The sequence below is a fragment of the Capsella rubella genome, unplaced genomic scaffold, assembly GCF_000375325.1.
Source record: "Capsella rubella cultivar Monte Gargano unplaced genomic scaffold, Caprub1_0 scaffold_1, whole genome shotgun sequence".
NCBI lineage: Eukaryota > Viridiplantae > Streptophyta > Magnoliopsida > Brassicales > Brassicaceae > Capsella > Capsella rubella.
Window position 1 is genome coordinate 7,932,731 of NW_006238923.1, and position 22,501 is coordinate 7,955,231.

Genomic DNA, 22,501 nt, shown 5'->3' on the forward strand with positions numbered 1-22,501 from the left:
TTATAAAAAATCTCCACTAATTAATCCGCACCAAAGTGATCAGATATATGAATAATTATATAAACCGATTCCACAAGAAAAAAGAAATACTAAAATCAAATAATTTGTTTAGTTGGACAACGACGTGATCACAACATGGGATGAGCATGATGCAAGTCTTATCACCAACTGAGATTAATTGATTTAATCAAATTTACGACATTATCATTGTGTAATTGCGTTGACCTACTATGGTAAGACCACATCAAGCTCTCTTTTTTTTAAATACTGATAATAATAGTCCCTGTCGTCGAAGTTGACTCTTTAAAGATAAGTATGATCTCGTATTAATTTTTAACATTTTTACGATAATATAAATTTGGAGCTTTGGTTCTACGAATCTTTAATTTGAGTACAAAAAGTGCCAATATATATTAAAACATCGAGGATCTAACTGTAAAGACTCTCGATCCGACTTGGAATATTAAATTTGCGAATGATATATTTAACCACTTCTATCCAAAACCGGTTGAATTTTCCAATTTGTATCATTATAAATCGAGTTACACATCATAAGAACATAATTTTAAACCATCATAACAATCACTTTTGGATTACATCTTCGTAACAGACTTGCTTGGTTCGCATATAATATAAAGTTTTCAATAGTAGTGCCTTTTGTACGATCTGAAAAGTCAACCATCATGTAGTCATTAGGCAAAGCAAACCGTCCCTTCTCCTAAATTAATGTATCACACGTTCTTATAATATCATCTCCTATGATCTTACCATCACCTTTTTTTTGTTTTCTTCCGAATGCGAAAAAAAGACAAAAAGAACAACATGACGAGGCTTTTGTTTTTATAAAGCTCTGTTCATCGGCAAAGCTTTGGTCCTCATGAAACCGGGAGGTACATACAATTACTCACCTCGACACCGTCAGATTGTTGAACCATTTGCAACCATCGATGGTGGTCATGTCACGTTTAAGCTTCTACACTTGCTTCATGCTAGTACTGTTACACATCGGTGCCGTTCAAAGCAACGAGTTTGATAACGATGAAGAAAGGACAAAGTTCAGTCCAACCATGGGTATAGTCATGATCGTACTCGTTAGTGTTTTCTTCGCACTCGGATGTATCTCCGTCTACATGAGGAGGTGTCTCGAAAGAGCTTTAGGGATGGACGGTGGTGATCCAGGAAACTGGCTTAACGTGAGGCAGACGACGGCGCGTGGTCTCGACGCGTCTGTCATAGAAACATTTCCGACGTTTCGTTACTCCACCGTGAAGACGTTGAGGATCGGCAAAGAAGCGTTGGAGTGTCCCGTTTGCCTCAACGAGTTCGAGGACGACGAAACGTTGCGTATGATTCCTCAGTGTTGCCACGTCTTTCATCCTGGTTGCATTGATGCTTGGCTCCGTTCTCAAACCACGTGTCCTCTCTGCCGCTCCAATCTCGTTCCTGTACCGGGTGAGTCTGTATCTTTCGAGATACCCGGTTTTGCAAGAGAAACCGGTCAGAGCTCTCCCAAAACGCCGATTGATGATAGCCGGAGAAGGGTTTTGGGTTCTCCGGACGAGCGGTTGATTGACTCAGTGGCTTGGACAGGTAACCAAAGCATGCCACGTAAGTCCATGTCTACTGGTTGGAAATTAGCTGGATTGTTTAGCCCGTCCATTTCTCCCGGGCGACCAGAGGAGAATCTAGACCGGTTCACGCTAAGGTTACCACAAGAGATACACGATCAACTCGTGAACTCCAGCCTAGGAAACCATGAGTCAAAAGACCACGTGGCCTTACCTCCAGCAAGGAGCTCGGTTAGAGGTTACAGAACCGGAAGCCTAGGGACTGAAAGAAACTATTTCTACTTTGAACGGTTTGATCAAGACGGACGGTTCGACCGAAGACCGTTCTCTATTACTCCTCCTTACCACACCAGTTCGATCCGGTCCCCGGATGGGATTATGGACGGTGGTGGTAATTATCTGGAGCGTGCTGGCGCACCCAACAGTTTGCTTCTAGCAATAAGGTCACCGTTGGATCGGTTATTTACCGGGAAGAACAATGTTGGTGAACGTTCCTACCTTCGGTCCGGTGATGCAAGCCCTGTCTAGACGAATTGATACTATGGGGTTTACTCGGAAATATGGAGAAAAATAAAATCTGTACATATTTTCTTTTAGTTTTCTTCTGGTGTTGGAGAAATTCAATTGCTTCACTCAATACATCTATTACTGAAATGAAAGAAACGTCTTTGTTTAATCATCCAAATCAAGTTTCCTAAGTCTAACAGTCAAAACCATGTATTAAAGAAGGCAAGGGCCAAACAAGGACCAAGTCACTTAGTTCTTCAGCTGTGATGATTCATGATATAAAAAGTTCAAAGAGATTCACGAACCACCATGACGGAAATAGAGAACAGATCGGTAAAGAGCAGCGACATGGAGGAAACAAATCAGGGCTATCAGTAAATCATCTAGTAAACCAATAACCCCCAAGACTCCTGACAAGAAATCGATACAAAGTATTGGTAAGTAAAGTTATTTGACAGAAGAGAAGAGTGCATTGTATAAATATAGATAGTCAAGGGATGAAATGAGGAATCACCTTCTGGAATGATATCAATTGGGCTGATTATGTAAATCGCACTGAGTATCAACTACATCAAATCAAATTAGGCGAACTTGCTTTAGTCAAAGCATTCTTTAGCTCAGATGTGAAAATCTTGTAGCAGAAAAATTACTTATAAGAGATAAACTTATTCAGGGTCCAAGAGTAATGAATGTCTTCAACTAACCGCAATATATATGCGAGCTCTGATGACAAATGGAAGCGTTCTTCGTGGATCCATAATTTCTCGCAACAACCTTCGAAGTAAGAAGGGAAGATCTTGCATCCTCTACAATATTAATAGAAGTTTTATGTGAGAAAAGGCTCTAGTAAGCTCCAGACAGACTTACAGATCAACAAAAAAAAAACTCCAGACTTACTTTTCATCAAACTTATGATCTACAAGAAATGTTATGTAATACAAAGCAATAACAAGATGAAGAATCTCAAAACCATCCACTCAAACTTTACTAGCATAGATGAAAAGAGAGATAAAAGCAGTAAGCTACCAAAAGTTAAGGACGAGAATAAGCTCAACATAAAACAAGAACCCCACTATAGAGTCAAGCCTTCACTTGCAAAATTTCCTCTACTGGTCAAAATTACAAAGCAGCTCTATACGAACACATATCCCTCAACAACGAATCTACTTGTCCCCAAACTTATCTCTGGTCAGTTATAATCTGCTTTTGATCCCAGAGACTGGAAAAAAAGACGCAAGGCAAACCTGAACTAGACCACTTGATTGTCCACCAAAGACTCGGTTGTAAGTCTCGACATCGTGAAGAACCTCGGAAACTGAAGCATCATCCCGAACTCTCACTGTTTCCTCTGAAGGAACTAACAAACTAATAGGACGACGACACAAGGGACATTTGCATGGCCGTAATGTAGATCCATGCCTCCAAACAAGCATAATGCAATTTCCTACAATGATTGAATAGAGTTAATATCTCATAAGCTGCAGTGAAATCATATAACCAACAATTAAAGAAGACTGGATTATTTGAACATGCAAAATCTTAATAAGTCAGAACATCGCAAAAAAAAAAATCTGTAAACCTAAGCAAAGCCGGAAGAATGAGACCTGGAGCTTTCTCTCAACTAAAAACCAATTCTTAACATGATCAAGTCGTTAAAAAGAGTACACAGAGAGTGAAATTATCAGGTAAACAACTTTGAATTTACAAGTTCAAAGCAAACGACCGACCAGCTTCAGGGAAAAAGCGAAATTGAGATCGTCACAACTCTGATCTCACTCACAAGAGAGACTAACGCAGATTCAGCAGGAGATGAATTGAGACGCTACACTTGAATTATGGGATTAACTACAACCGATTCCGAAAACGATTCGAGAGAACTGAGAAGGAGAAACGAAAGCAAAAGAAATAAGAAGATCGTACCGCAGAACCAATGGGAGCAATTAGCTTGACAAGGAGCGATGAAGTGGCCATGGCATATCGAACAAACTTCGTTCTCCGGAGGCGCATTCATATCTCCTCTTCTATTACTCTCTCGTCGCCGCGTCGTTGTTCTTCGTCGGCTCTATATTTCTATAATTTTTACTTTTTCCGTAGTAGTTAAGTATTTCGAAAATAAAAATCGGAGACACGTGGCTATAGATAAGCTTATCCCCGGGATGGAGGGATTCTATCTGAGCCGTTCAAACCCTTCTCGTATTGCAAGTGTAGTTACAAACTTTTTTTTTTGGTAATAGTGTAATCACAAGAACTTGGATTGATTGTTAAAAACTCTATCTATCTGTCGTTTATAAAACGTATCTTTGATTCTTAAATCCCTTAATTAATCGTTGAATATCAATTTGTATGTAACGAATCCACAAAATTATCAACTGATATGTGTCTCAATCTATTGCAAGAAGACTGAACCAATGAACAGCTGAGGCAACAAATCAAACCGGAGGAATTATTATTGCTCTGCGTTTCTTTCTTTAGAGAAGTAACATAATTTTTTTTTTCCAAGACGAAAGAAAATGAGTGGGTCAATAACATCAGTGTACAAAACTCACTGAGAAGTAAAAGCTTTTTAACAATGGCATATATCTCAAAAGCCTTGTCCTGCAAACAACCATTTCGTAATGTAACAACTCTTGTATCAAACCCTATCAATGTTTGGGTTTTTACCTTCAAGCTTCCTTCATTGCCTTTACTCTTCTGCTGCCTAATCAATCAACAAGATAAAACAAACACTCAACTAATTGATTCTACATTGTAAGGATTTAGAAGACTATAAAATGACTACCAAATTGTATGCTTTTACTTGATGACATACTTATTCCAAAATGGGTACACATTGACAAAAGATTCAATACCGTTTCCACCTTTCACAAAACCTAGTATCTATGATAGGGATGAAGTAAGGTTATCTTCTCCTAATCATTAATTTCCAAAATGTAGTCTAGTCGCGGCATTTTGTTTAGGCTTGTAAGATCAACAGTGGAATGTGAAACCATTTAAGCTAAAGACTAAAGCTGCACTTTGTCTCACCATATGATTCTCAAAACATATATCTTCAAGCTAATATGAAATCATCCTACTTCACCATCATTTCTAACTTTCCCAATGTTTGTCTCAAATGTGAAGAACAAAATCATCAAACGAAACTAACTACTTGGATTCCTATTATAACGATTCAAACTAACCTGAGATACAGGAGTCTCTGTAGAAGTCTTGGGAGCTAATAAAGTGGCTGATGTTGAAGACGATGCATCAAAAACACGAGAACAATCTGTGTATGCAGAGCCAATACCAATTCCGGCACCAAACGCAATCGAAGCCCACCTTGTAACCGGACTCCCTAAGAGTACAACACAAACAAATTCAATCATCAAAACAGAGTCCTAAATGAATCATAGACCAAAATCAAAAACTATCTGAATCGGAAACAACAGAACCCTATTGATCGTGAAAATTCGATTTTATCTACCACAGAACCTAATCAGTCACCCAAACTAAGTAACCAAAAAATTCTGTGAAAGTAATCGAATCATATGAATGAGAGCGGAGGAAAAAAATGAAAAACACCGAACTGAAGAAGAGAAGACCGGCGAAAGCGCCGCCGAGGGAAGAGTAGACGAAGCGACGAGCAGTGAGATCGAGACATGCGTCCCATTTGGCGTTGACATCGGTGTTGTTACTCTTCGTTTCCATTTCTCCGACTCGGTTCTTCTACTTTCCCGATTTGATTCTCCGGAATTTTCCTTCGTTCTTCTTCCACAATTCGTTTCTTTCGATCTGAAAGGGTTTGTTTGTGGGTGCAAGCGAAGAATCCTGGACCGATTAATGGGCCAATGTATGTACTATATTGGGCCTAGATACTTATGCCTTTTTACGCAAGTGATATCCAAAATGTATTTTAGAATGAAAAAAGAAAAAATAATTCGGATACTGAATAAATTAAAAAAAAAAAAAAAAATTAGACTAATTCTTCTAGTTTGAGTATATTGGTAAGATAAATTCAAAGCTATCTCGAATAAATAATTCACATGTTATTAGCTTGAGAGTTGGAGAAAGAAAAAAAGAATCAATGTATGGCATTTTTATCTCATGGTTATAGTAATGGTCGTTTTGTTGTCGTTGTGTTGGTCCATTTGGTGCATGTCCCCTACCTATGCACTAGCTATTATGATGGTCACACTCTCAGTTCTTAATGTTTCCTATACACCCGAATTGTATACATGTGATAATTACAAGTCCTTCTGTAACTTTAGGCAGGCTTTTGTTTCTTTGGATACTGTGTGTTTGTTGGGTCAGCTTTCGACATAAAGATCTTAATATTTTTCAAACGGTTTCGTTTAATTATTTGGCCTTTTGTGGCCAAGTGTGAGACTAACCACAGTAGTCATGTCTTTCTTATCGGAAGCTGAATACCTAAAACATACAGTTGTTAATAATTACCTAAAGGAATCAACGTTTTCATTTCCACTAGATATATCATATCTTATGTCATACCAAGTTACTAACATAGATTGATTATGGAGCCCGTGACTCCAAAAGAAATAGAAAAAAAGCTAGCCACCTTTAACCTTAAATCTTGTGCGGACACTGTTGAGATTTATTTTATATATTTGAGAGGAACAATAAAATCATTGGAGATCCGAGCGGTGGGTCAAAATGGTGGTCATGTTGCAGAAACTTTTTTCCTTTTGATGTCGTCAATGACGCAGACTCGATTTTGATAACTTCAAAACCAATACATCTACGATATAACAAAGAACACTGGTCCGGCATAAAAAAAGAGTTTGAAGTGGTGGAATAAAAAGTGTGAGATTTTTGTACTTGATTTTGTGTAAAATATCATGTTAAAATGTTATAACCGCTACTAATTAACTGGCTAAAAGAGCAAGGAACGGTCCGAAAGGAACATGGGATGGATACGGAAGAACAAGACTTGACATAAACAGAAAAACAAAAAAAGATACTAATCTAACGTGGACGAAGATAGGGTTTGAGAATTATCTGATCGGGAGCACTTAATTTGCGTAATCATCTAATTTGGAATCGATTCTTGAACTAGAAAAATAAAGACAAATAGAAATTCAAATTTACACAAATAGTCAAGTAACGTAGCAAATATTTTTTTTGGTAATCACATTTTCGCACACAAACACTTGTATATATAAGAATCATCAACGACATAAAAAAAAACCCATCACCAAAACAAATCAAAACCATAGACAAAACACAAATCCCCTTTTGAGGTTTCAAAAAATACATAAATAAATAAACGTACTAAATTAAATTAATTAAAATTCCCAACCATTTTGTATTTGTTCATTCAAGGATCGGTGGGAGACATAATCTTATGCTTGGGTTTTGGACCTGTAGAGCACTTTCTTCTTCTTAGAGGTCTGGTTGTCAATCGTGATCACGACCTTTCCGGGTTCACTTGCCTTGAAAGAATCAGTAATCACAGGTTCATCAGTTAAACCGATCTTCCTGTTCTTTGTGACGATCACGGTGTAGCTTGCCTCGTTGCTTGGCTCAAATTGAGCTCCATAGCTCACGTCCGCACCCAAAACCCTAAGCTCCCATGACAGTGTGGAACCCTACGTAACAAAACAATCCACATAATTAAGCATCATTTTATTTCTCTCTAGCAAGATTATACCAATGTAATCAAACAGAAATTAATATATTTCAATTGTTTCAAACGTTAGTTTAAGCGTTTATGATACATGCAAAAATATCCCACTTTTTTGACATTCGATGTAAAATTGAATTATAACACACATGCAAAAAAAGAGAAAAAAATAAATGTATACCTCGGTAGCAGGCAAATCAATGGTATATTTAGATGTGGGTTTAACGACGGCCTCGGTGACTCCATCTTCGACGGTGAATGGGCTATCTTTGCTCAGTCCACCATACATGACGGGAACTACTTCAGGAGCGACGTATCTGTTTTCATCCAAAAACAGAGGATATAAGATTCTGTATGCATGAATAGAAACAATGAAACGTAATATTACGCATCATATAGTACACAGTTTCGATAAACCATAATTACTTGAAAATGGTCTCCGCGGATTTGGATGGACCAGAGAGGACCATCTTGCTCCTTGTCCTTGGCGATGTGATGATAGTTCCGAATGTTTTGTAGTAAGGAATATACCACCATGGGACATTAATGAACAGCTAAAAGATAAACCACACAATTAGTATAAAACGATTGAAGTTTAAATGCTTATAATTTGCAATCTTAATTATTCTTTGTACCTCTCTGGCAACAAACTCTGGATAGTTGTCTTCGAATTGCTTAACGGCACGTCTAATGAACTGCCATAATGTTCTCTTACCGAGTCCAGGAGCGTTTCTGAAGTCACTGACGAACACAAACGATGACTTAGCCTCAGGGCTGAAGTCAAGAGACCTCACACACTTCTCTTGGAACTGAATTCTCCATTTGAGGAACTTGCTAAGCTTCTCTTTGTCTGAGAAAATCTCCTTGTTCTGAAACTCCCCGTACGAGCTGTAGATCACGACATGTCCTTGTTTGTCAACACCGTGAGTGAACACCAACTTCTCGAACTCGCTTCCTTCGAGGTCTTCTGAGACAAGGTCGTCGATGTTGTTCTCTTTGCGCCACTGGACGGTGTTCTTCAGCATGGTGAAGGCTTCTTTGACCTTGAAGTCACGTGCTCGGAGGAACTTGAGGAGGATCACGTCGGATCTCTCGTCCTCAAGAAGTGGAATTCCCCAGATTGAGACTTGCTCCGGCTCTACGTAGGCAGCTGTCTCTGGAAGAGTGATTGAAACGATCGACTCTTCGGTTGCTTCCACGGTTTTGGTTCCTTCTTCTTGATCAGCGGCGAAAGCCTTCTCGATCGTTACAACTGCTGGTTTCTCTTCTTCCTTCTTTTTCTCGGTAGAGGTGACGGAGACAAATATATCTTTAATAAATTTTGAGACGGCCCTGACCGGAGCAGAGGTGGTTGCTTTCTCTTCTTTCTTGGTTTCCTCGACGACCGGAGTAGCAGGTTTGGTCTCTACTGGAGCGACTTTCTCTTCCTCCGTGGTCTCTGTAGTGACCGGAGCAGCCGGTGTGGTTTCAACCGGGATGACCTTCTCTACCTCCTTGGTCTCTGTGGTGACCGGAGCAGCCGGTGTGGTGTCTACTGGGATGACTTTCTCTTCCTCCTTGGTCTCTGTGGTGACTGGGGCATCAGGTTTGGTCTCAACCGGAGTAGGAACGGCTGATATCTCTTCCTTCTTTGTCTCTGCAACAACCGGAGCAGGAGCGACAGATTTCTCTTCCTTCTTGGTCTCTGCGGCGACCGGAGCAGGAGCAACGGATGTCTCCTCTTTCTTCGTTTCTGCGACGATCGGAGCTGTCTCTTCCTTCTTGGTCTCTACCGGAGCAGCAGATTTGTCCTCTGTTTTGGTTTCAGCCTCAACAGATTTTTCCTCTGTTTTCACTTCTTCATTCTTTTCCTCTGTTTCCTCTGTTTTCTTCTCCTCAGCTTGAGGCGGCGCGGTGAATTCATGCTTGTTCAAAGCCTCCCTAACCAACTCCTTCAACTCAGCCAAAGCATTCTTCTCAGATTCAGCCAATTCAGAAGCCAAATAGCCTTCCTCCTTAAACGACTCGGATTGCAAGATCTCTTTCCCCGTCGCAACTTCCTCCTCCTTCACGGCCACATCTTCCGACACAGCCAGCTTCACCTCGTCCTCAGAAGGCGCAGCCACAGCTTTCTCAGCAGTAACGGGTACCTCAACCTCCTTAACAGGCGCAGGAGTATCATCCTTAACCGGAATCGAAGCAGCAGGTTTCTGTATCTCTTCTTGAGCCATGATGACTTGATTCAAAACAAGAATTAGAAAGAGAGAGAGAGAGATGGAATTGAGAGAGAGGTAGAAGAGAGGGAGAGGTCTTATAAAAAAAGAGAGAGAGGAAGCTGAAGAAGAAGAGATGGTTATGTTATGTGTTGTTGTTGTTGTGGTGGTGTGAGAAGAGCAAAAGAGAACAGTCTGGTCGGAGCTGTTCGACAGCTAATTTCGAAGATACTTTTCTTAGTAGGGTCCCAATCTCTTCTTTCTCCCAAACGGCCGTCTTTTTTTTTGCTTCTCTATTCCCCATTTTTAAACATTTAACTAAATAAATTAACAACTTTTGTTTTTGTTTTTTGTTTGAAATATTTTAGTTGATCATATTCCATTTTAGGATTTTAGATTCGTTACACAATATTTTCTTGTTTATAGAAGAATATATCGGTTTGATTTATTCGCATTCATGATTTATTTTTCTACCTCTTGAATGTGTTCTACCATTTTCTTACAAAACTTGAATCGCACGACTTCAAAAGACAAAAACCTTGCTAGGCTGCATATTAATATCATCATGAGAGTTTTATTTATGTTTTAATTTCGTATTACATGAAGACAAGTTCGAGATCAAAGGAAAACAAAGTACCATCTATATTTGTTTGGTTGAGGGGAAAAAGTGGAATATTTTTGAGATGGGAATATATATGTGTTTGAAAAGCTACTCTTGCTTTTCAATAAATTATCTTAAGTGGGGTTTGTTTTATTTCTTCTTCAAATCATGACACCATGTTGTCCTATATAATATAACCTAGGTTTACGTTTGGATTAAACAAAACTAGAGTTTTGAATTGTTCCAACAATATAGTTTTTCTTTGCTTTCTTTTTTTTCCAATAAAAATGTATAAATTGTATCACTAGAATATTCTTACTCAACTATGTTGTCATTTGACATGTATGTTTTAGAGATTTTTATAATAAAAAAACAAAACAAAATGTCGTTTTCCCAATAACTCTTAGGATAATACATGACATTTTTAACTCGTTGTCGTGTGAATATGTTAACCAGCCTAAGAATAAAAATCAAGAACGCGAAACTTAGTTTGTAAGAGTTTAAATTGAAATATATATCCATGCATGCATATATATATATATATTCATCCATGCAAGAATTTTTATTTTACTCTTTATAACTAGTGAAATGGATCCACCTATTCAGGGGTGACCAGACCTGATTTCCAACCTTTTACTCGTTTATTCAAATTGTTCATGTATATCAGTTGCTAGTAAAAGTAGTAGAATGTTGTTCACAAGTTGGGCAACTTGTATACAGTCCTAAATCAAATCATGAAAATGAAATCATTATATTTGATCAAAATCCAATTACACAGGTCACAGGATTACATGGCAACGACTAATTAGGACATCCTCTTAATTATAATGAGATGATGACAAGTACGAGTATATATATGGAGCATATCATCCCATGATTATAGTCTTTCTTTTTTCTTGCTAATTAATTAATATTCATTTTATGATTATAAAGTTAAAAACCATATGAAATGAGAGGATGACACATATATAAACATATATACAGACTGCTTCGCACGTAAAGAAAGTATCTAATGATTTCGTATTAATATTGTATAACTTTGGACCCATATTTGGTGCGTTGTAATCTCAAAAAAGATAAAAATGTTATTTAAAACTTTATAGATTTAATATTGATTAAAAATTTGATATTAACAGGGAACTTCCTTAAGATTGGAGCTGTCACAAAGAACTATTTAGGATTATAGTCTAAAACTATTTAAAACTATTTAGAATTTTAATAAGCAACCTGATTCATGTAGGTGCCTACACCACACACCTCATCGTTACAACTCCTCATATGGGCCATTATATAATTATCAAAACATTTCATAAGTTATTAACTAAATGAATATGATCTTAAAAATGAATATTATGTTGCAAGTCAACTTATAATCCACCAACTAAAATTGTGTAACTATGTTCAACTCCTCTTCATTCCTTTGTCTATCTTTTGTTTTGTTTCGATATGCATGTACCAACTCATTGTGCATGCATAAATCGATTCTTCGTGAACTAGTGGAAACAGATTTGGACGAATATGTTTTTGTTCTTTTAAACACTCTCTCATCTCTTTTGAAGCTAAAAAAAAGTATTTGAATGCACTGCTTGAAAATGTATATGAATGGATACAGAACAGAAGGAACGATTAAATTAAGAAAGTTAGGTAGTGTAACCTCATGGGATCCAAGAAATTATCATCTGTTAATTTATATTCTTTCAGGTAGCTTTGAAATTGTCAAAAGCAAAAGGAAGGCCGAGCTGTGTTTGGTTGGTTGGTTGGTTTGTCATTGCTGGTGGTGCCGTCTTATTATATATCTTTCTTCCACTAACAAAAAATATTGGATTTATCGATTTTAATACTATGTCTTTTTATAATTTGATTTGATTTCTTTTGATTCTCCTATAAAGAATTGTTAGTTATATAATTAATATGTCTTCTATAAATTTTCTTAACAAATGATTGATGGCCAGGTACGATTTAAGCAATGATTATCAACCATTGCGTTGATTTTTTAATTTTTTAATTTTGTATAACAAGTCTCTATGTTTGCTTTTAATTGCTTGCTCGTTTCTCCTTTCTTTCTTTAATCTCCAAACTCTCTTATCATGGTTAACCTCTTGTAAATCCAAAGAAAGATGAGACCTCTCATTAATATATTAAACATCTTTGTAGCAAATAACACAAATTGTTCTGGACATATATCAATCAAAATGGTAAAAAAAAAGCAAAGATATTTTTTTTTAAAAAAATGTTTAATACACAGCAACCTATATATATCGATGAGGTTTTAAAATTAAATTGATGAATGATCATTTGACCCAAAAAAAATCGATAAATTATTCACACTGATGCGAGTAGCACACTTCCTTACACCAACCATATTTTTTGCGTTAAAGATAAGAAAATAAATAAAAAAACAAAAAAAAATGGTTGATTGATACAAAGATATTTTAAGAACTTCTTCGTCAACTGGAGAATCCGATTAACCAAAAATGCCGATCTCCGGCGCTGATGATGAAGCTGGAACTCCATTTCTCAATGTTACCGTCAACGGATCCGTTGACTACAGAAGTAAACCCGCCGTCAGATCTGCCTCCGGTGGCTGGAGATCCGCCGGATTTATCATCGGTAATTTCCGTTATTTTTCCCGCCAATTACTGACTCTAAGAGTGTTGTCCTTTAGACTTCGCCGGAACTTCTGATTTATGGTTTTGTTTTTATCTCCGATGGTAGGTGTGGAGGTTGCTGAGCGTTTCGCTTACTACGGGATATCGTCGAATTTGATAACGTATCTGACTGGGCCACTTGGGCAATCGACGGCGGCTGCTGCGGCTAACGTGAATGCTTGGTCTGGAACGGCGTCACTGCTTCCTCTCCTTGGTGCTTTTGTCGCTGACTCGTTTCTAGGCCGTTTCCGTACAATCCTCGCCGCCTCTGCTCTCTATATACTGGTACGAAGCTCTCTCTCTCTTAGTATCTTGACTCTTCTTCACCAATTCGATTCTGGTTAAGAGTTTCTCTTCTTCTCTGACCTCTGTATAGTTCAGAATTAGAAATGAATTGCTATGCATGAGTCAATACATCAATATATCCTTTTCGATCTTGATTCTTAAAGAAAAGATTCAGAATGTGGAATGCATTGGTAAAGAATTTATAAGTTGTAAGTTTGTAACGCGTTGGCTTCTTATAATGAATTCTAGAGACGATTCTGAAGTTGTATAGTGATTTGATTGATCAACAGGGGCTTGGTTTACTGACTTTATCTGCAATGATACCTTCAGACTGCAATGTTTCTAATCTACTCGCTTCTTGCTCTCGTCGATTTCAAGTGATCACATTCTTTAGTGCCCTGTATCTAGTGGCGCTAGCCCAAGGCGGTCACAAGCCATGTGTTCAGGCTTTTGGAGCGGATCAGTTTGATGAAAAGGATCCTGAAGAGTGCAAAGAAAAGGCTTCTTTCTTTAATTGGTGGTATTTTGGCATGTGCTTTGGGACGTTAGTAACACTATGGGTCTTGAATTACGTTCAGGACAATCTCAGTTGGGCCTTAGGCTTTGGTATTCCATGCATTGCTATGGTAGTTGCTTTGATTATTTTATTGCTCGGAACCAGCACTTATCGGTTCAGCATTCGAAGGGAAGATCAAAGCCCTTTTGCACGGATTTGGAATGTTTATGTAGCCGCTGTGAAGAACTGGGGTGTATCAGCTTCAGCTGTAGCTGATGCAGAGGAGAGAATTGGTCTTGTGTCTGACAAAAGCTCACAACAATTTAGGTAAGACAGCTTTCTGTATCCTTTGATTTCATTGTTATGCATAGTTGTTTACAAAACAAAAAGGACTTATGGTAAACATCTTCGTGCTTGTCACAACTGCAGTTTTCTCAACAAAGCTCTGGTCGCAAATAATGGTTCTTGTAGTATAGATGAACTTGAAGAAGCAAAATCAGTGCTTAGGTTAGCTCCGATATGGTTTACTTGCTTGGTTTATGCTGTTGTGTTTGCGCAGTCTCCAACTTTTTTCACCAAACAAGGAGCCACAATGGAGAGATCAATCACACCGAGTTACAAGATTTCTCCAGCTACCCTCCAGTCCTTCATCAGCCTCTCAATAGTCATCTTCATCCCCATCTACGATCGCGTACTCATCCCAGTTGCAAGATCAATTACGCATAAACCAGGTGGAATCACTATGCTTCAGAGAATAGGCACTGGCTTATTCCTCTCTTTCCTTGCTATGGTAATAGCCGCTCTAGTGGAGATGAAAAGGCTTAAAACTGCTGCGGATTATGGGCTCATTGACTCCCCAGACGCTACTGTTCCAATGCGAGTGTGGTGGCTAGTTCCTCAGTATGTTCTCTTTGGTATCTCAGATGTTTTTGCTATTGTGGGTCTTCAAGAGTTCTTCTACGACCAAGTCCCTACCGAGCTGAGGAGTGTGGGTTTGGCTCTATACTTGAGCATATTTGGTATTGGTAGCTTTCTCAGCAGTTTCTTGATATCAATTATTGAGAAAGTGACGAGCCAATCTGGTCAAGTGAGTTGGTTTGCAAACAACCTGAACCAGGCTCATCTGGATTACTTTTACTGGCTACTCGCTTGTCTCAGCTTCATTGGCTTAGCCTCCTACATGTATTTTGCAAAGTCCTACGTATCTAAGAGACTCAACACCCTTTAAAATGAAGTGTATTGGTACTCTTTCCTTCTCTCTCTCTCTGTAATTTTTAAATATACTTTCTGCATACCAATAAATACTTATCATATCACTAGCTGATGAGCAGATTAGTCAATATAGGTTGCTTAGGGATCCTTATGATTCAATAGATATTGATTTACTCGTATAGCTTGTATTACGCGTATGCAAATGTATAGTTTTATTTGATAATGTATGGTACAGTCTTATCTTTTATCATAAGTATAACTTATCCAGCTGTGCTCCTAGCCTACTTTCAAAGTTTTCAGCTTAATAAATTAAAACTGCGTATATCGTGTAGAATAAAGAAATAGTTATAATTCTAAACACGTTATGAACAACCAATTATATAATATGAAAGTGTAGATAACATCTTGCATTTTATACTCTTAGACTTGATCTACCCGGCGGTAGACATACAGCCTGGAGAAGAACAAAAATGCAAAGAATCCAATGGCCGTGAAAGCGGCGAGCAACCAATAAAAGTAATCGACATGGGCTCGGTTCAGGTTAGTGTTGAACCAGCTATTGCCGCCATCTTTTCCGGTAGCCCAATCAATCACAGTGATGAGAAAACCACTCAAGAAGCTTGCAAGACCCATCGCACTCAAAGAAAGGGCGAGACCAATACTCCTTAACTCTGTTGGGACTTGGTCGTAGAAGAATTCTTGAGTACCCACTAGTGAGAATACATCAATCATCCCGAGTAGTAAATACTGAGGAACGAACCACCATATTGACATTGGAATGGTTGCGTCTGGTCTATCTAGAAGCCCATGTTCTTTAGCTATCTCAAGCCGTTTCATTTCTACCAACGCTGCTACCACCATATTTAAGCTAGAGAGCACCATTCCGGCCCCTATTCTCTGTAGCATTGTGATCCCAAAAGGCTTTTTTGTGATCAGTCTAGCTAACGGAAGGAAAACACGCTCATAAGTCGGAACTGAGATGAAAATCGATAATCCGATAAGCGCCTGAAAAGAAGCAGGAGGGATTTCCAAACCCGGCAATATTTTTCTGTCCACGGTAACACCTTGCTTTGTGAAGAAAGTAGCATATTGGGCGTAAGGGATCGTGCTCACCACCGATGTAATCCATATCGGAATAAGCCTTACCAAAGCCATCGCATCTTCCACGTCCCTAGCATCACAAGGCTCGACACCTCCTTCTGATAGCGACGCTTTTGCTAAGAACCTTAATCAAAATAAAATAATTTTACACTCAATTAAAACGACTAAACCAAAACTCAAAGTTTTGGGATTTATGCCACTTACTCTAGTCGTCCATTACATTGCTCTGAAGAACCATCTTCCAATAGACCTGAATGTGCTGATTTCAGTCTCCGGTTCTTGAATGCCACCACGAAAACTCTACCGATTCTCGCAAAAGTGTTCTTCTTCTCCTCGCGGTCTCCCCTCGGGTATCTATAAGTCTTTCTCCCGATCAAGAAGAGAGCAAGAGCCATAACCATGAACAAACAAGGGATCCCAAACCCAAGCGCCCAATTAATATTGTCTTGAACGTAAACCACCACAATAATCGACAAAGTTATTCCTGCGGATAAACTCAAGAACCACCAATTGAAAAACGATCCTCTACTTATTCTCTCCTTTCGATCTCGCACATCAAACTGGTCCGCACCAAAAGCCTGAACACACGGCTTATGTCCTCCTTGTCCGATCGCCACCAAATACAGAGAACAAAAGAAAAGTATATTCACCCAAAAAGATGGTTTAGCAGAAACATCGTTAAGTTGCTCTGATAATCCCATCATGATTAATACAGCCGATAAGGTCAATAATCCTAGTCCCTGTAATAACAACCCTCTCAAACCTCAGTAAAACTTTCCTAAAGTTTGCTTATAAGAAAAAAGAAGTGTTCAGGGGAGAACGTTACGAGTATGTAGATGAGGGAAGCGACAACAATGGTACGGTAACGACCGAGATAAGCGTCTGCGATGAAAGCTCCTAAAACAGGAAGCATCGAGGCGGTTCCTGACCATGTGTTCACGTTCACGGCGGCGATCGCCGTAGATTGTCCGAGAGGTCCGGTGAGGTAGGTTATTAAGTTGGAACCAATCCCAAAGTAAGCAAATCTCTCTCCAACTTCCACACCTGAACGATTTACAAACCAAAAAGAATACGTAGGATTTATTAAGAGCTTGAATTACAAAAAAAAAAAAAAAAAGAACACAAAAATGTTTTTCACCTATAATGTACCAAGCAGATCTCCATCCGCCGGTGGAAGACTTGCCGGCGGGAAGTCCACGGTGGTCAACAGAGTCGCTTACAGAATCTTCAATAAGTGCAGCTTCTTCCTCTCGTATCCCCATTTCTCGTCGTGCCTTAGATAAATCTTCCTCTGTATTTTAAACTTATAAAAGCTATGCATAGATAATATAACCACACCATAATTTTATTATGAGCTTCTTTTTTCTTTTTACGTTTATTTATAATATGGCCTTTTTAATGAACGAGTGTTTCAAGCACTTCATTAACTAATAACCTATGTTTAATTATGATTTCACATGCGGTTTTGCGACATTATCACCTGTTTCGTCATTTGTTTTATATCAGTAGAAAAAGTCAACTGTTAGTGGTTATTGGATAATGACTTTAAATGGAAATCAAGATCCATACACAAAGCTAAATTTTATTTTACTACTTTTCTTCTCTTTTGGTTTTTTGATTAATCCCATTTAAAATTAAGCACTCCGTCAATGGTTTAGACTTGGGTTTTTTTTTGGGGTTAAATTAATGGTCACTATAGGTAAATGGAACTTTTGTTATAAATCAAGAAAGTATTATGAATCGAGTAAGTAAAATAGTGGAAACGTTAGATCGTTTAAGTATCTGTATATAAAAAAAAAAAAGTTATCATCACATATTCACATGTATAAACATTGGTTCCCTAAACATTGTCATGAAAAGAAAAAAAAAAGTTGAAATTTATCATTTGATATTAAGGTGTTGCGAAGAGTCCAACTTAAATATATTTTTTCCTTGTTCAAAGGTGTTTTATTATGAAATGATTGTAAGCCGTTCAGTGAGCAATCAATGTTTCAATAAATTTGTCTCCTTGTTCAGCTGTGTCACGTTCTTTCTAGCCTTTTAAGATAAACAATTAACCACGTGCACGACAACATATCTACTGTTTATGTCCCGACCAGTATTCGATGTGCGACGAAAATCCTGATTGGTTAAAAGTTGCGTCGGGTTTGGCTCTTTTCGTTTAAAAGCTTTTTTTTTTTGGTACGTAGATCAATGAAAAAAGAAACAACAGATTCTATAACATCAGTGTTTGTTAGTTTAATCTCCTCTGATTTTTTAGTGTCTCAAGAACAAAGTTGAATGTGATTTTTTCTCGTATTAAAGAAAAGCAAACTGTTACTAGTTACTACAAAAGCTTCAGAGAATATGCAAAAGTTTTGTTGTGATACTTTTGAATTTAAGAAGTTTACTTGCATTATGAATTAGGATGTCGGAAGCTTACAATGCATTAATTTGTTGTGATAATATTGAATTTAAGAAGCTTACATGCTTCATAATTTTGAGTTTTGACGGTCTGTCTTTTTTGGGATCTTATATAGATTATTTGTATGATCTAGCTTTAGATGTAGTAGATGACTTTATTTTCACTAGCTTTCAAACACATAATGTATAGTTGTATGCTATGCTTTCAAATTCATGTTTTTGTTCCTTCCGCCAAGATCCAAATTTGGCCCATTTACATGTTTCTTCAAGTGGAGTAGTAAACTAGTAGTAGCGTTTCAAACTTGTCTTGTTTTTTTTCTTAATCTTTCAATTTGGAAATCCTCGGATCCTTACGGTCCTTGCAATATATTTATGTGTAGGTTACCTCTCCTTTATTTAACTTCGAATTTAGTATTAAAATATGGACACGTTAACATACAAGTCAAAACCACAAAATATGATATAAGATGTCAACAAAACTTGTCTTTTGAATTTCTAGACTTGGCCTAACCGACGATACACATACATCTTGGAGATGAACAAGAACGCTAAGAAAGCAATGGCGTTGAAAGCCGCAAGCAACCAGTAAAAGTAATCTACATGGGCTTGGTTCAGGTTAGTGTTGAACCAGCCGTCTTTTCCGGTAGCGTAATCAATCACAGTGATGAGAAAACCACTCAAAAAACTCGAAAGACCCATCGCACTCAAAGAAAGCGAGAGGCCAATGCTCCTTAGCTCCGTAGGGACTTGGTCGTAGAAAAATTCTTGTGTTCCCACCAGAGAGAACACATCAATCATCCCGAGTAGCAAATACTGAGGTACGAACCACCATATGGACATTGGAACAGTCACGTCCGGCTTGTCCACGAGCCCGTGTTCCCTAGCGATATTCAGCCGTTTCGCTTCTACCAATGCGGCTAGCATCATATTCAAGATTGAAAGCACCATTCCAGCTCCTATTCTCTGGAGCTTTGTGATCCCGAAAGGCTTCTTGGTAATCATTCTTGCTACCGGGAGAAATACATGCTCATAGATCGGTACTGAAATGAGAATTGACACACCGATGAATGACAACAAAGAAGCCGCTGGGATTTCTAAGCCCGGTAAGATTCTTCTGTCTACCGTGACGCCTTGCTTCGTGAAGAAAGTAATGTGTTGTGCATACGGAATTGTGCTTATCACCGATGTGATCCATATCGGAACAAGCCTTACCAAAGCCTTCGCATCTTCCACGTCCCTACCACTACATGGCTCTGCGCCTTCTTCTCTTGAGATCATCGCTTTTGATAAGAAACTTGTCACACAAGGGAAACAAATTCACACTCAAGCTAGGTCAAAAACACTAAACCAAAACTCAAAAAGATTCAAAATATTGAAACTTACTCGAGCCGACCTTTACGTGTCTCGGACGGACCATCTTCAAATCGACCTTGACACAAACCCGAATGTTCTAAACTCTGTTTCCTATTCTTGAACGCACCGACAAAAACTCTACCGATTCTTGCAAAAGTGTTATTAGTATTAACCTCCTCACGATGGCCCTTAGGGTATCTATAAATTTTCTTCCCAAGCAAGAAGATAGCAAGAGCCATAACCATGAACAAACAAGGAATCCCAAACCCATACGCCCAATTAACATTTTCTTGAACATAGGCGACCACAATAATCGATAAGCTTATTCCAGCTGATAAACTCAAGAACCACCAGTTAAAAAACGATCCTCTTGCTATTACCTCCTTTGGATCTTCCGCATCAAACTGGTCCGCACCAAAAGCTTGAACACACGGCTTGTGTCCGCCTTGTCCGATCGCCACCAAATACAGAGAACAAAAGAAAAGTATATTCACCCAAAAAGAGGGTTTAGCTGAAGCGCCGTTACGTTGCTCTGATATTCCCATTATGATTAAAGAAGCTGATAATGTCAATAGTCCTAGTCCCTGTAATCATACCACAATCTTTTTAGCTAAATCCCGGTTTATCTCGTACCAAAAATTAAACCCCGGTTTAAATATAGACGAGGGTAAACTAACCAATATGTAGATGAGGGAAGCTACAAGGATAGTACGGTAACGACCAAGATAAGCGTCAGCTACGAAAGCTCCTAAAATAGGAAGCATGGAGGCGGTTCCTGACCATGTGTTCACGTTCACGGCTGCGGTCGCCGTCGATTGTCCGAGCGGTCCGGTTAAGTATGTTATTAAATTGCAGGCAATACCAAAGTAAGCAAACCTCTCTGCCACTTCCACACCTAATAAAATAAAGATCTCAATAAAAAATTAGGATTTAGAAGTTTAATTACCAAAAAAAAGAAAACCTAAATCGATTATTTTCTTGTAGCAAGAGATCTTTTCACCTATAATGAACCAGGCTGATCTCCAGCCACCGGTGGAGGATTTTACGGCGGGTCTTCCACGGTGGTCGACGGAATCACTCACGTGATCTATTAGAAGCGCAACTTCTTCTTCAGGTATCTTCATTTCTCGTCAACTCATGAGATTAGGAATCTATATATAAGTCCAACCAAACTAATGAACTTTTGTATAGTCTTTCTTTATGTTTATGTATATCTCTATGTTTAATTACACGTGAAATGAGTACGCCGTATCTTATAGGATATAGTATTATTTTTCTCAAGTGTTGCACGAGCTATTTTTGACCTGTTATGTTTTTGTATCAGCAAATATATATGTATAATGAAACTTATATAAAACGATACAATTTATTTGAAACTGTAAAATTCTTCGACAGTCAAATATCCAAAGCATAAATAAAAAATTTAAAATAGTATTCGGGTGGTGTTCCTATCATAATTGAGTAATTCTTATCGTTCGGACTAGCCATCAATTTTATTTCCTTTTTTAAGGTGCAAGTTGAAAGGTAATGGATGCATATTAGTCTGCAGAAAATTACATTCTCTCACATTCAGACCAAAACTAGAAGTGATACGAATTGATATATTTGATTCTTCTTTTGTCTGTGTGCCTCTGTGGTCCTAATTGTTGTTCTTTTGGCTAAGTTGTCTTTTAAGGTTGTTGTGATAGAGCAGTCAAATAGTCAAAATAATATTTGTTCGATTGATTGATTCTGATTTTGTTTTCAAGGTAGAAAAACCTTATCAGCTTTGCTTTGGAAAACGAGCAAAAGAATAGAACCTTATCAGCTCTATCGTTGCGCCGAGCAGTAGGAGACATAAAATACTTATCAGCTTTGATATTTTTGTTGACTGTTACTTTGTCTTTCATGTGTAAGATTAAACCAAAAAAATTCAGACTATTTAAGACTAATATATTGTGGTGATTCTCGATTTTTAGAAAATTCGCATGCATATAGTTTTACGTTGGCAAGAAAACTAGGCATTATATACTCTTGAAGTGCTGATTGATTCGTACTTTGTGATTACGTTTGTATTGTTGCTCGTAGGTTTGTTTGTTGCTGATGAACGTGTACGTGTTGTCTACTTTCTCAGCTACTCCCAAGTCTCAAACAAATTAGACTTTTTTGGGCCCGATTTATTTCAAACTTTAAAGGGGCCGTAGTATGGGTCTATAACTTGTATGAACCCTTTACCTATGATTTTCTTGGGCTCATGAAAATATAGAAGAAAACATTGAATCAATACGATTATACGAATAGCTTATGTTTTTGCCTTTTTGGAAGATACTAGACTTGTATTTCAAATTGCTTAGAACAAATTATAGGGATAAAGATACAAGCAATCTTGCACAAGTAAGAATTTAATACTAGTTTATATAAGAGTATTTCATATGGTGGTTTTATGTCAGCCTAAAATACATAAAAGGTGCCTTTTGCAAGTACAAAATGTATCAAATGTAAGATGTTATAGACTAAATTTCATCCTTCTCGAAAA

The 22,501-nt window shown here is 38.0% G+C and overlaps 7 protein-coding genes and 1 long non-coding RNA gene across 9 annotated transcripts; 3 read left to right on the top strand and 5 right to left on the bottom strand.

The window, feature by feature from the left end:
- The first annotated feature begins 566 nt into the window (after positions 1-566).
- On the top strand, positions 567-2,244 carry LOC17900668 (E3 ubiquitin-protein ligase ATL15). The gene has a single exon (XM_006303787.2). The coding sequence runs from the start codon at positions 948-950 to the stop codon at positions 2,094-2,096; it is 1,149 nt and encodes a 382-aa protein (XP_006303849.1). The 5' UTR covers positions 567-947; the 3' UTR covers positions 2,097-2,244.
- Positions 2,147-4,132, bottom strand: LOC17898656 (E3 ubiquitin-protein ligase RNF170). 2 transcript variants are annotated; one of them, XM_023777371.1, is made up of 5 exons: positions 3,932-4,082; positions 3,320-3,522; positions 2,780-2,881; positions 2,590-2,641; positions 2,147-2,485 (listed from the first exon to the last, which is right to left on the bottom strand). In XM_023777371.1, exons 1-5 carry the CDS (start codon positions 4,080-4,082, stop codon positions 2,373-2,375), a joined length of 621 nt encoding a protein of 206 aa, XP_023633139.1. In that variant the 3' UTR covers positions 2,147-2,372. The 2 variants fall into 2 exon arrangements, with proteins under 2 accessions (XP_023633139.1, XP_006304506.1); XM_006304444.2 differs by having other exon boundaries at positions 2,193-2,485; positions 3,320-3,519; positions 3,996-4,132.
- Positions 4,133-4,492: 360 nt separating this feature from the next.
- Positions 4,493-5,848, bottom strand: LOC17896959 (MICOS complex subunit Mic10). The gene is made up of 3 exons (XM_006304268.2): positions 5,642-5,848; positions 5,255-5,409; positions 4,493-4,773 (listed from the first exon to the last, which is right to left on the bottom strand). Exons 1-3 carry the CDS (start codon positions 5,760-5,762, stop codon positions 4,759-4,761), a joined length of 291 nt encoding a protein of 96 aa, XP_006304330.1. The 5' UTR covers positions 5,763-5,848; the 3' UTR covers positions 4,493-4,758.
- Positions 5,849-7,300: 1,452 nt separating this feature from the next.
- Positions 7,301-10,016, bottom strand: LOC17898873 (patellin-2). The gene is made up of 4 exons (XM_006306850.2): positions 8,331-10,016; positions 8,122-8,249; positions 7,877-8,012; positions 7,301-7,660 (listed from the first exon to the last, which is right to left on the bottom strand). Exons 1-4 carry the CDS (start codon positions 9,903-9,905, stop codon positions 7,415-7,417), a joined length of 2,085 nt encoding a protein of 694 aa, XP_006306912.1. The 5' UTR covers positions 9,906-10,016; the 3' UTR covers positions 7,301-7,414.
- A 2,837-nt stretch (positions 10,017-12,853) lies between these two features.
- Positions 12,854-15,374, top strand: LOC17900218 (protein NRT1/ PTR FAMILY 5.10). The gene is made up of 4 exons (XM_006307079.2): positions 12,854-13,098; positions 13,204-13,421; positions 13,712-14,244; positions 14,347-15,374. The coding sequence occupies exons 1-4, from the start codon at positions 12,963-12,965 to the stop codon at positions 15,143-15,145; spliced, it is 1,686 nt and encodes a 561-aa protein (XP_006307141.1). The 5' UTR covers positions 12,854-12,962; the 3' UTR covers positions 15,146-15,374.
- LOC17897381 (protein NRT1/ PTR FAMILY 5.16) lies at positions 15,163-17,499 on the bottom strand. Its single transcript, XM_006306163.2, has 4 exons — positions 17,369-17,499; positions 17,057-17,274; positions 16,435-16,970; positions 15,163-16,354 (listed from the first exon to the last, which is right to left on the bottom strand). The coding sequence occupies exons 1-4, from the start codon at positions 17,490-17,492 to the stop codon at positions 15,550-15,552; spliced, it is 1,683 nt and encodes a 560-aa protein (XP_006306225.1). The 5' UTR covers positions 17,493-17,499; the 3' UTR covers positions 15,163-15,549.
- Positions 17,500-19,045: 1,546 nt separating this feature from the next.
- LOC17897111 (protein NRT1/ PTR FAMILY 5.15) lies at positions 19,046-21,173 on the bottom strand. The gene is made up of 4 exons (XM_006304592.2): positions 20,987-21,173; positions 20,664-20,881; positions 20,017-20,570; positions 19,046-19,927 (listed from the first exon to the last, which is right to left on the bottom strand). The coding sequence occupies exons 1-4, from the start codon at positions 21,108-21,110 to the stop codon at positions 19,129-19,131; spliced, it is 1,695 nt and encodes a 564-aa protein (XP_006304654.1). The 5' UTR covers positions 21,111-21,173; the 3' UTR covers positions 19,046-19,128.
- On the top strand, positions 20,785-21,939 carry LOC111832619. Its single transcript, XR_002835506.1, has 3 exons — positions 20,785-20,852; positions 20,971-21,100; positions 21,735-21,939. It is a non-coding gene; the product is annotated as an uncharacterized LOC111832619 (long non-coding RNA).
- The last annotated feature ends 562 nt before the right edge of the window (positions 21,940-22,501 follow it).

What these genes read in the sequence shown, in the direction of transcription:
- LOC17900668 (XM_006303787.2), top strand. Translation starts at nt 948, where the DNA reads ATGGTGGTCATGTCACGTTTAAGCTTCTACACTTGCTTCATGCTAGTA.
- LOC17898656 (XM_023777371.1), bottom strand. Translation starts at nt 4,082, where the DNA reads ATGCGCCTCCGGAGAACGAAGTTTGTTCGATATGCCATGGCCACTTCA. An exon ending in AATCAAGTGGTCTAGTTCAG is followed by an intron (nt 2,882 to 3,319) that starts GTTTGCCTTGCG and finishes TTAATATTGTAG; the next exon opens with AGGATGCAAGATCTTCCCTT. An exon ending in GAGCTCGCATATATATTGCG is followed by an intron (nt 2,642 to 2,779) that starts GTTAGTTGAAGA and finishes GATTTGATGTAG; the next exon opens with TTGATACTCAGTGCGATTTA.
- LOC17896959 (XM_006304268.2), bottom strand. Translation starts at nt 5,762, where the DNA reads ATGGAAACGAAGAGTAACAACACCGATGTCAACGCCAAATGGGACGCA. An exon ending in CGCCGGTCTTCTCTTCTTCA is followed by an intron (nt 5,410 to 5,641) that starts GTTCGGTGTTTT and finishes TTGTACTCTTAG; the next exon opens with GGAGTCCGGTTACAAGGTGG.
- LOC17898873 (XM_006306850.2), bottom strand. Translation starts at nt 9,905, where the DNA reads ATGGCTCAAGAAGAGATACAGAAACCTGCTGCTTCGATTCCGGTTAAG. An exon ending in CAGAGTTTGTTGCCAGAGAG is followed by an intron (nt 8,250 to 8,330) that starts GTACAAAGAATA and finishes TTTATCTTTTAG; the next exon opens with CTGTTCATTAATGTCCCATG. An exon ending in TCCGCGGAGACCATTTTCAA is followed by an intron (nt 8,013 to 8,121) that starts GTAATTATGGTT and finishes GGATGAAAACAG; the next exon opens with ATACGTCGCTCCTGAAGTAG.
- LOC17900218 (XM_006307079.2), top strand. Translation starts at nt 12,963, where the DNA reads ATGCCGATCTCCGGCGCTGATGATGAAGCTGGAACTCCATTTCTCAAT. An exon ending in ATCCGCCGGATTTATCATCG is followed by an intron (nt 13,099 to 13,203) that starts GTAATTTCCGTT and finishes CTCCGATGGTAG; the next exon opens with GTGTGGAGGTTGCTGAGCGT. An exon ending in AAAAGCTCACAACAATTTAG is followed by an intron (nt 14,245 to 14,346) that starts GTAAGACAGCTT and finishes TCACAACTGCAG; the next exon opens with TTTTCTCAACAAAGCTCTGG.
- LOC17897381 (XM_006306163.2), bottom strand. Translation starts at nt 17,492, where the DNA reads ATGGGGATACGAGAGGAAGAAGCTGCACTTATTGAAGATTCTGTAAGC. An exon ending in ATCTGCTTGGTACATTATAG is followed by an intron (nt 17,275 to 17,368) that starts GTGAAAAACATT and finishes TAAATCGTTCAG; the next exon opens with GTGTGGAAGTTGGAGAGAGA. An exon ending in CTTCCCTCATCTACATACTC is followed by an intron (nt 16,971 to 17,056) that starts GTAACGTTCTCC and finishes TTGTTATTACAG; the next exon opens with GGACTAGGATTATTGACCTT.
- LOC17897111 (XM_006304592.2), bottom strand. Translation starts at nt 21,110, where the DNA reads ATGAAGATACCTGAAGAAGAAGTTGCGCTTCTAATAGATCACGTGAGT. An exon ending in CTTCCCTCATCTACATATTG is followed by an intron (nt 20,571 to 20,663) that starts GTTAGTTTACCC and finishes GTATGATTACAG; the next exon opens with GGACTAGGACTATTGACATT. An exon ending in ACACGTAAAGGTCGGCTCGA is followed by an intron (nt 19,928 to 20,016) that starts GTAAGTTTCAAT and finishes TTGTGTGACAAG; the next exon opens with TTTCTTATCAAAAGCGATGA.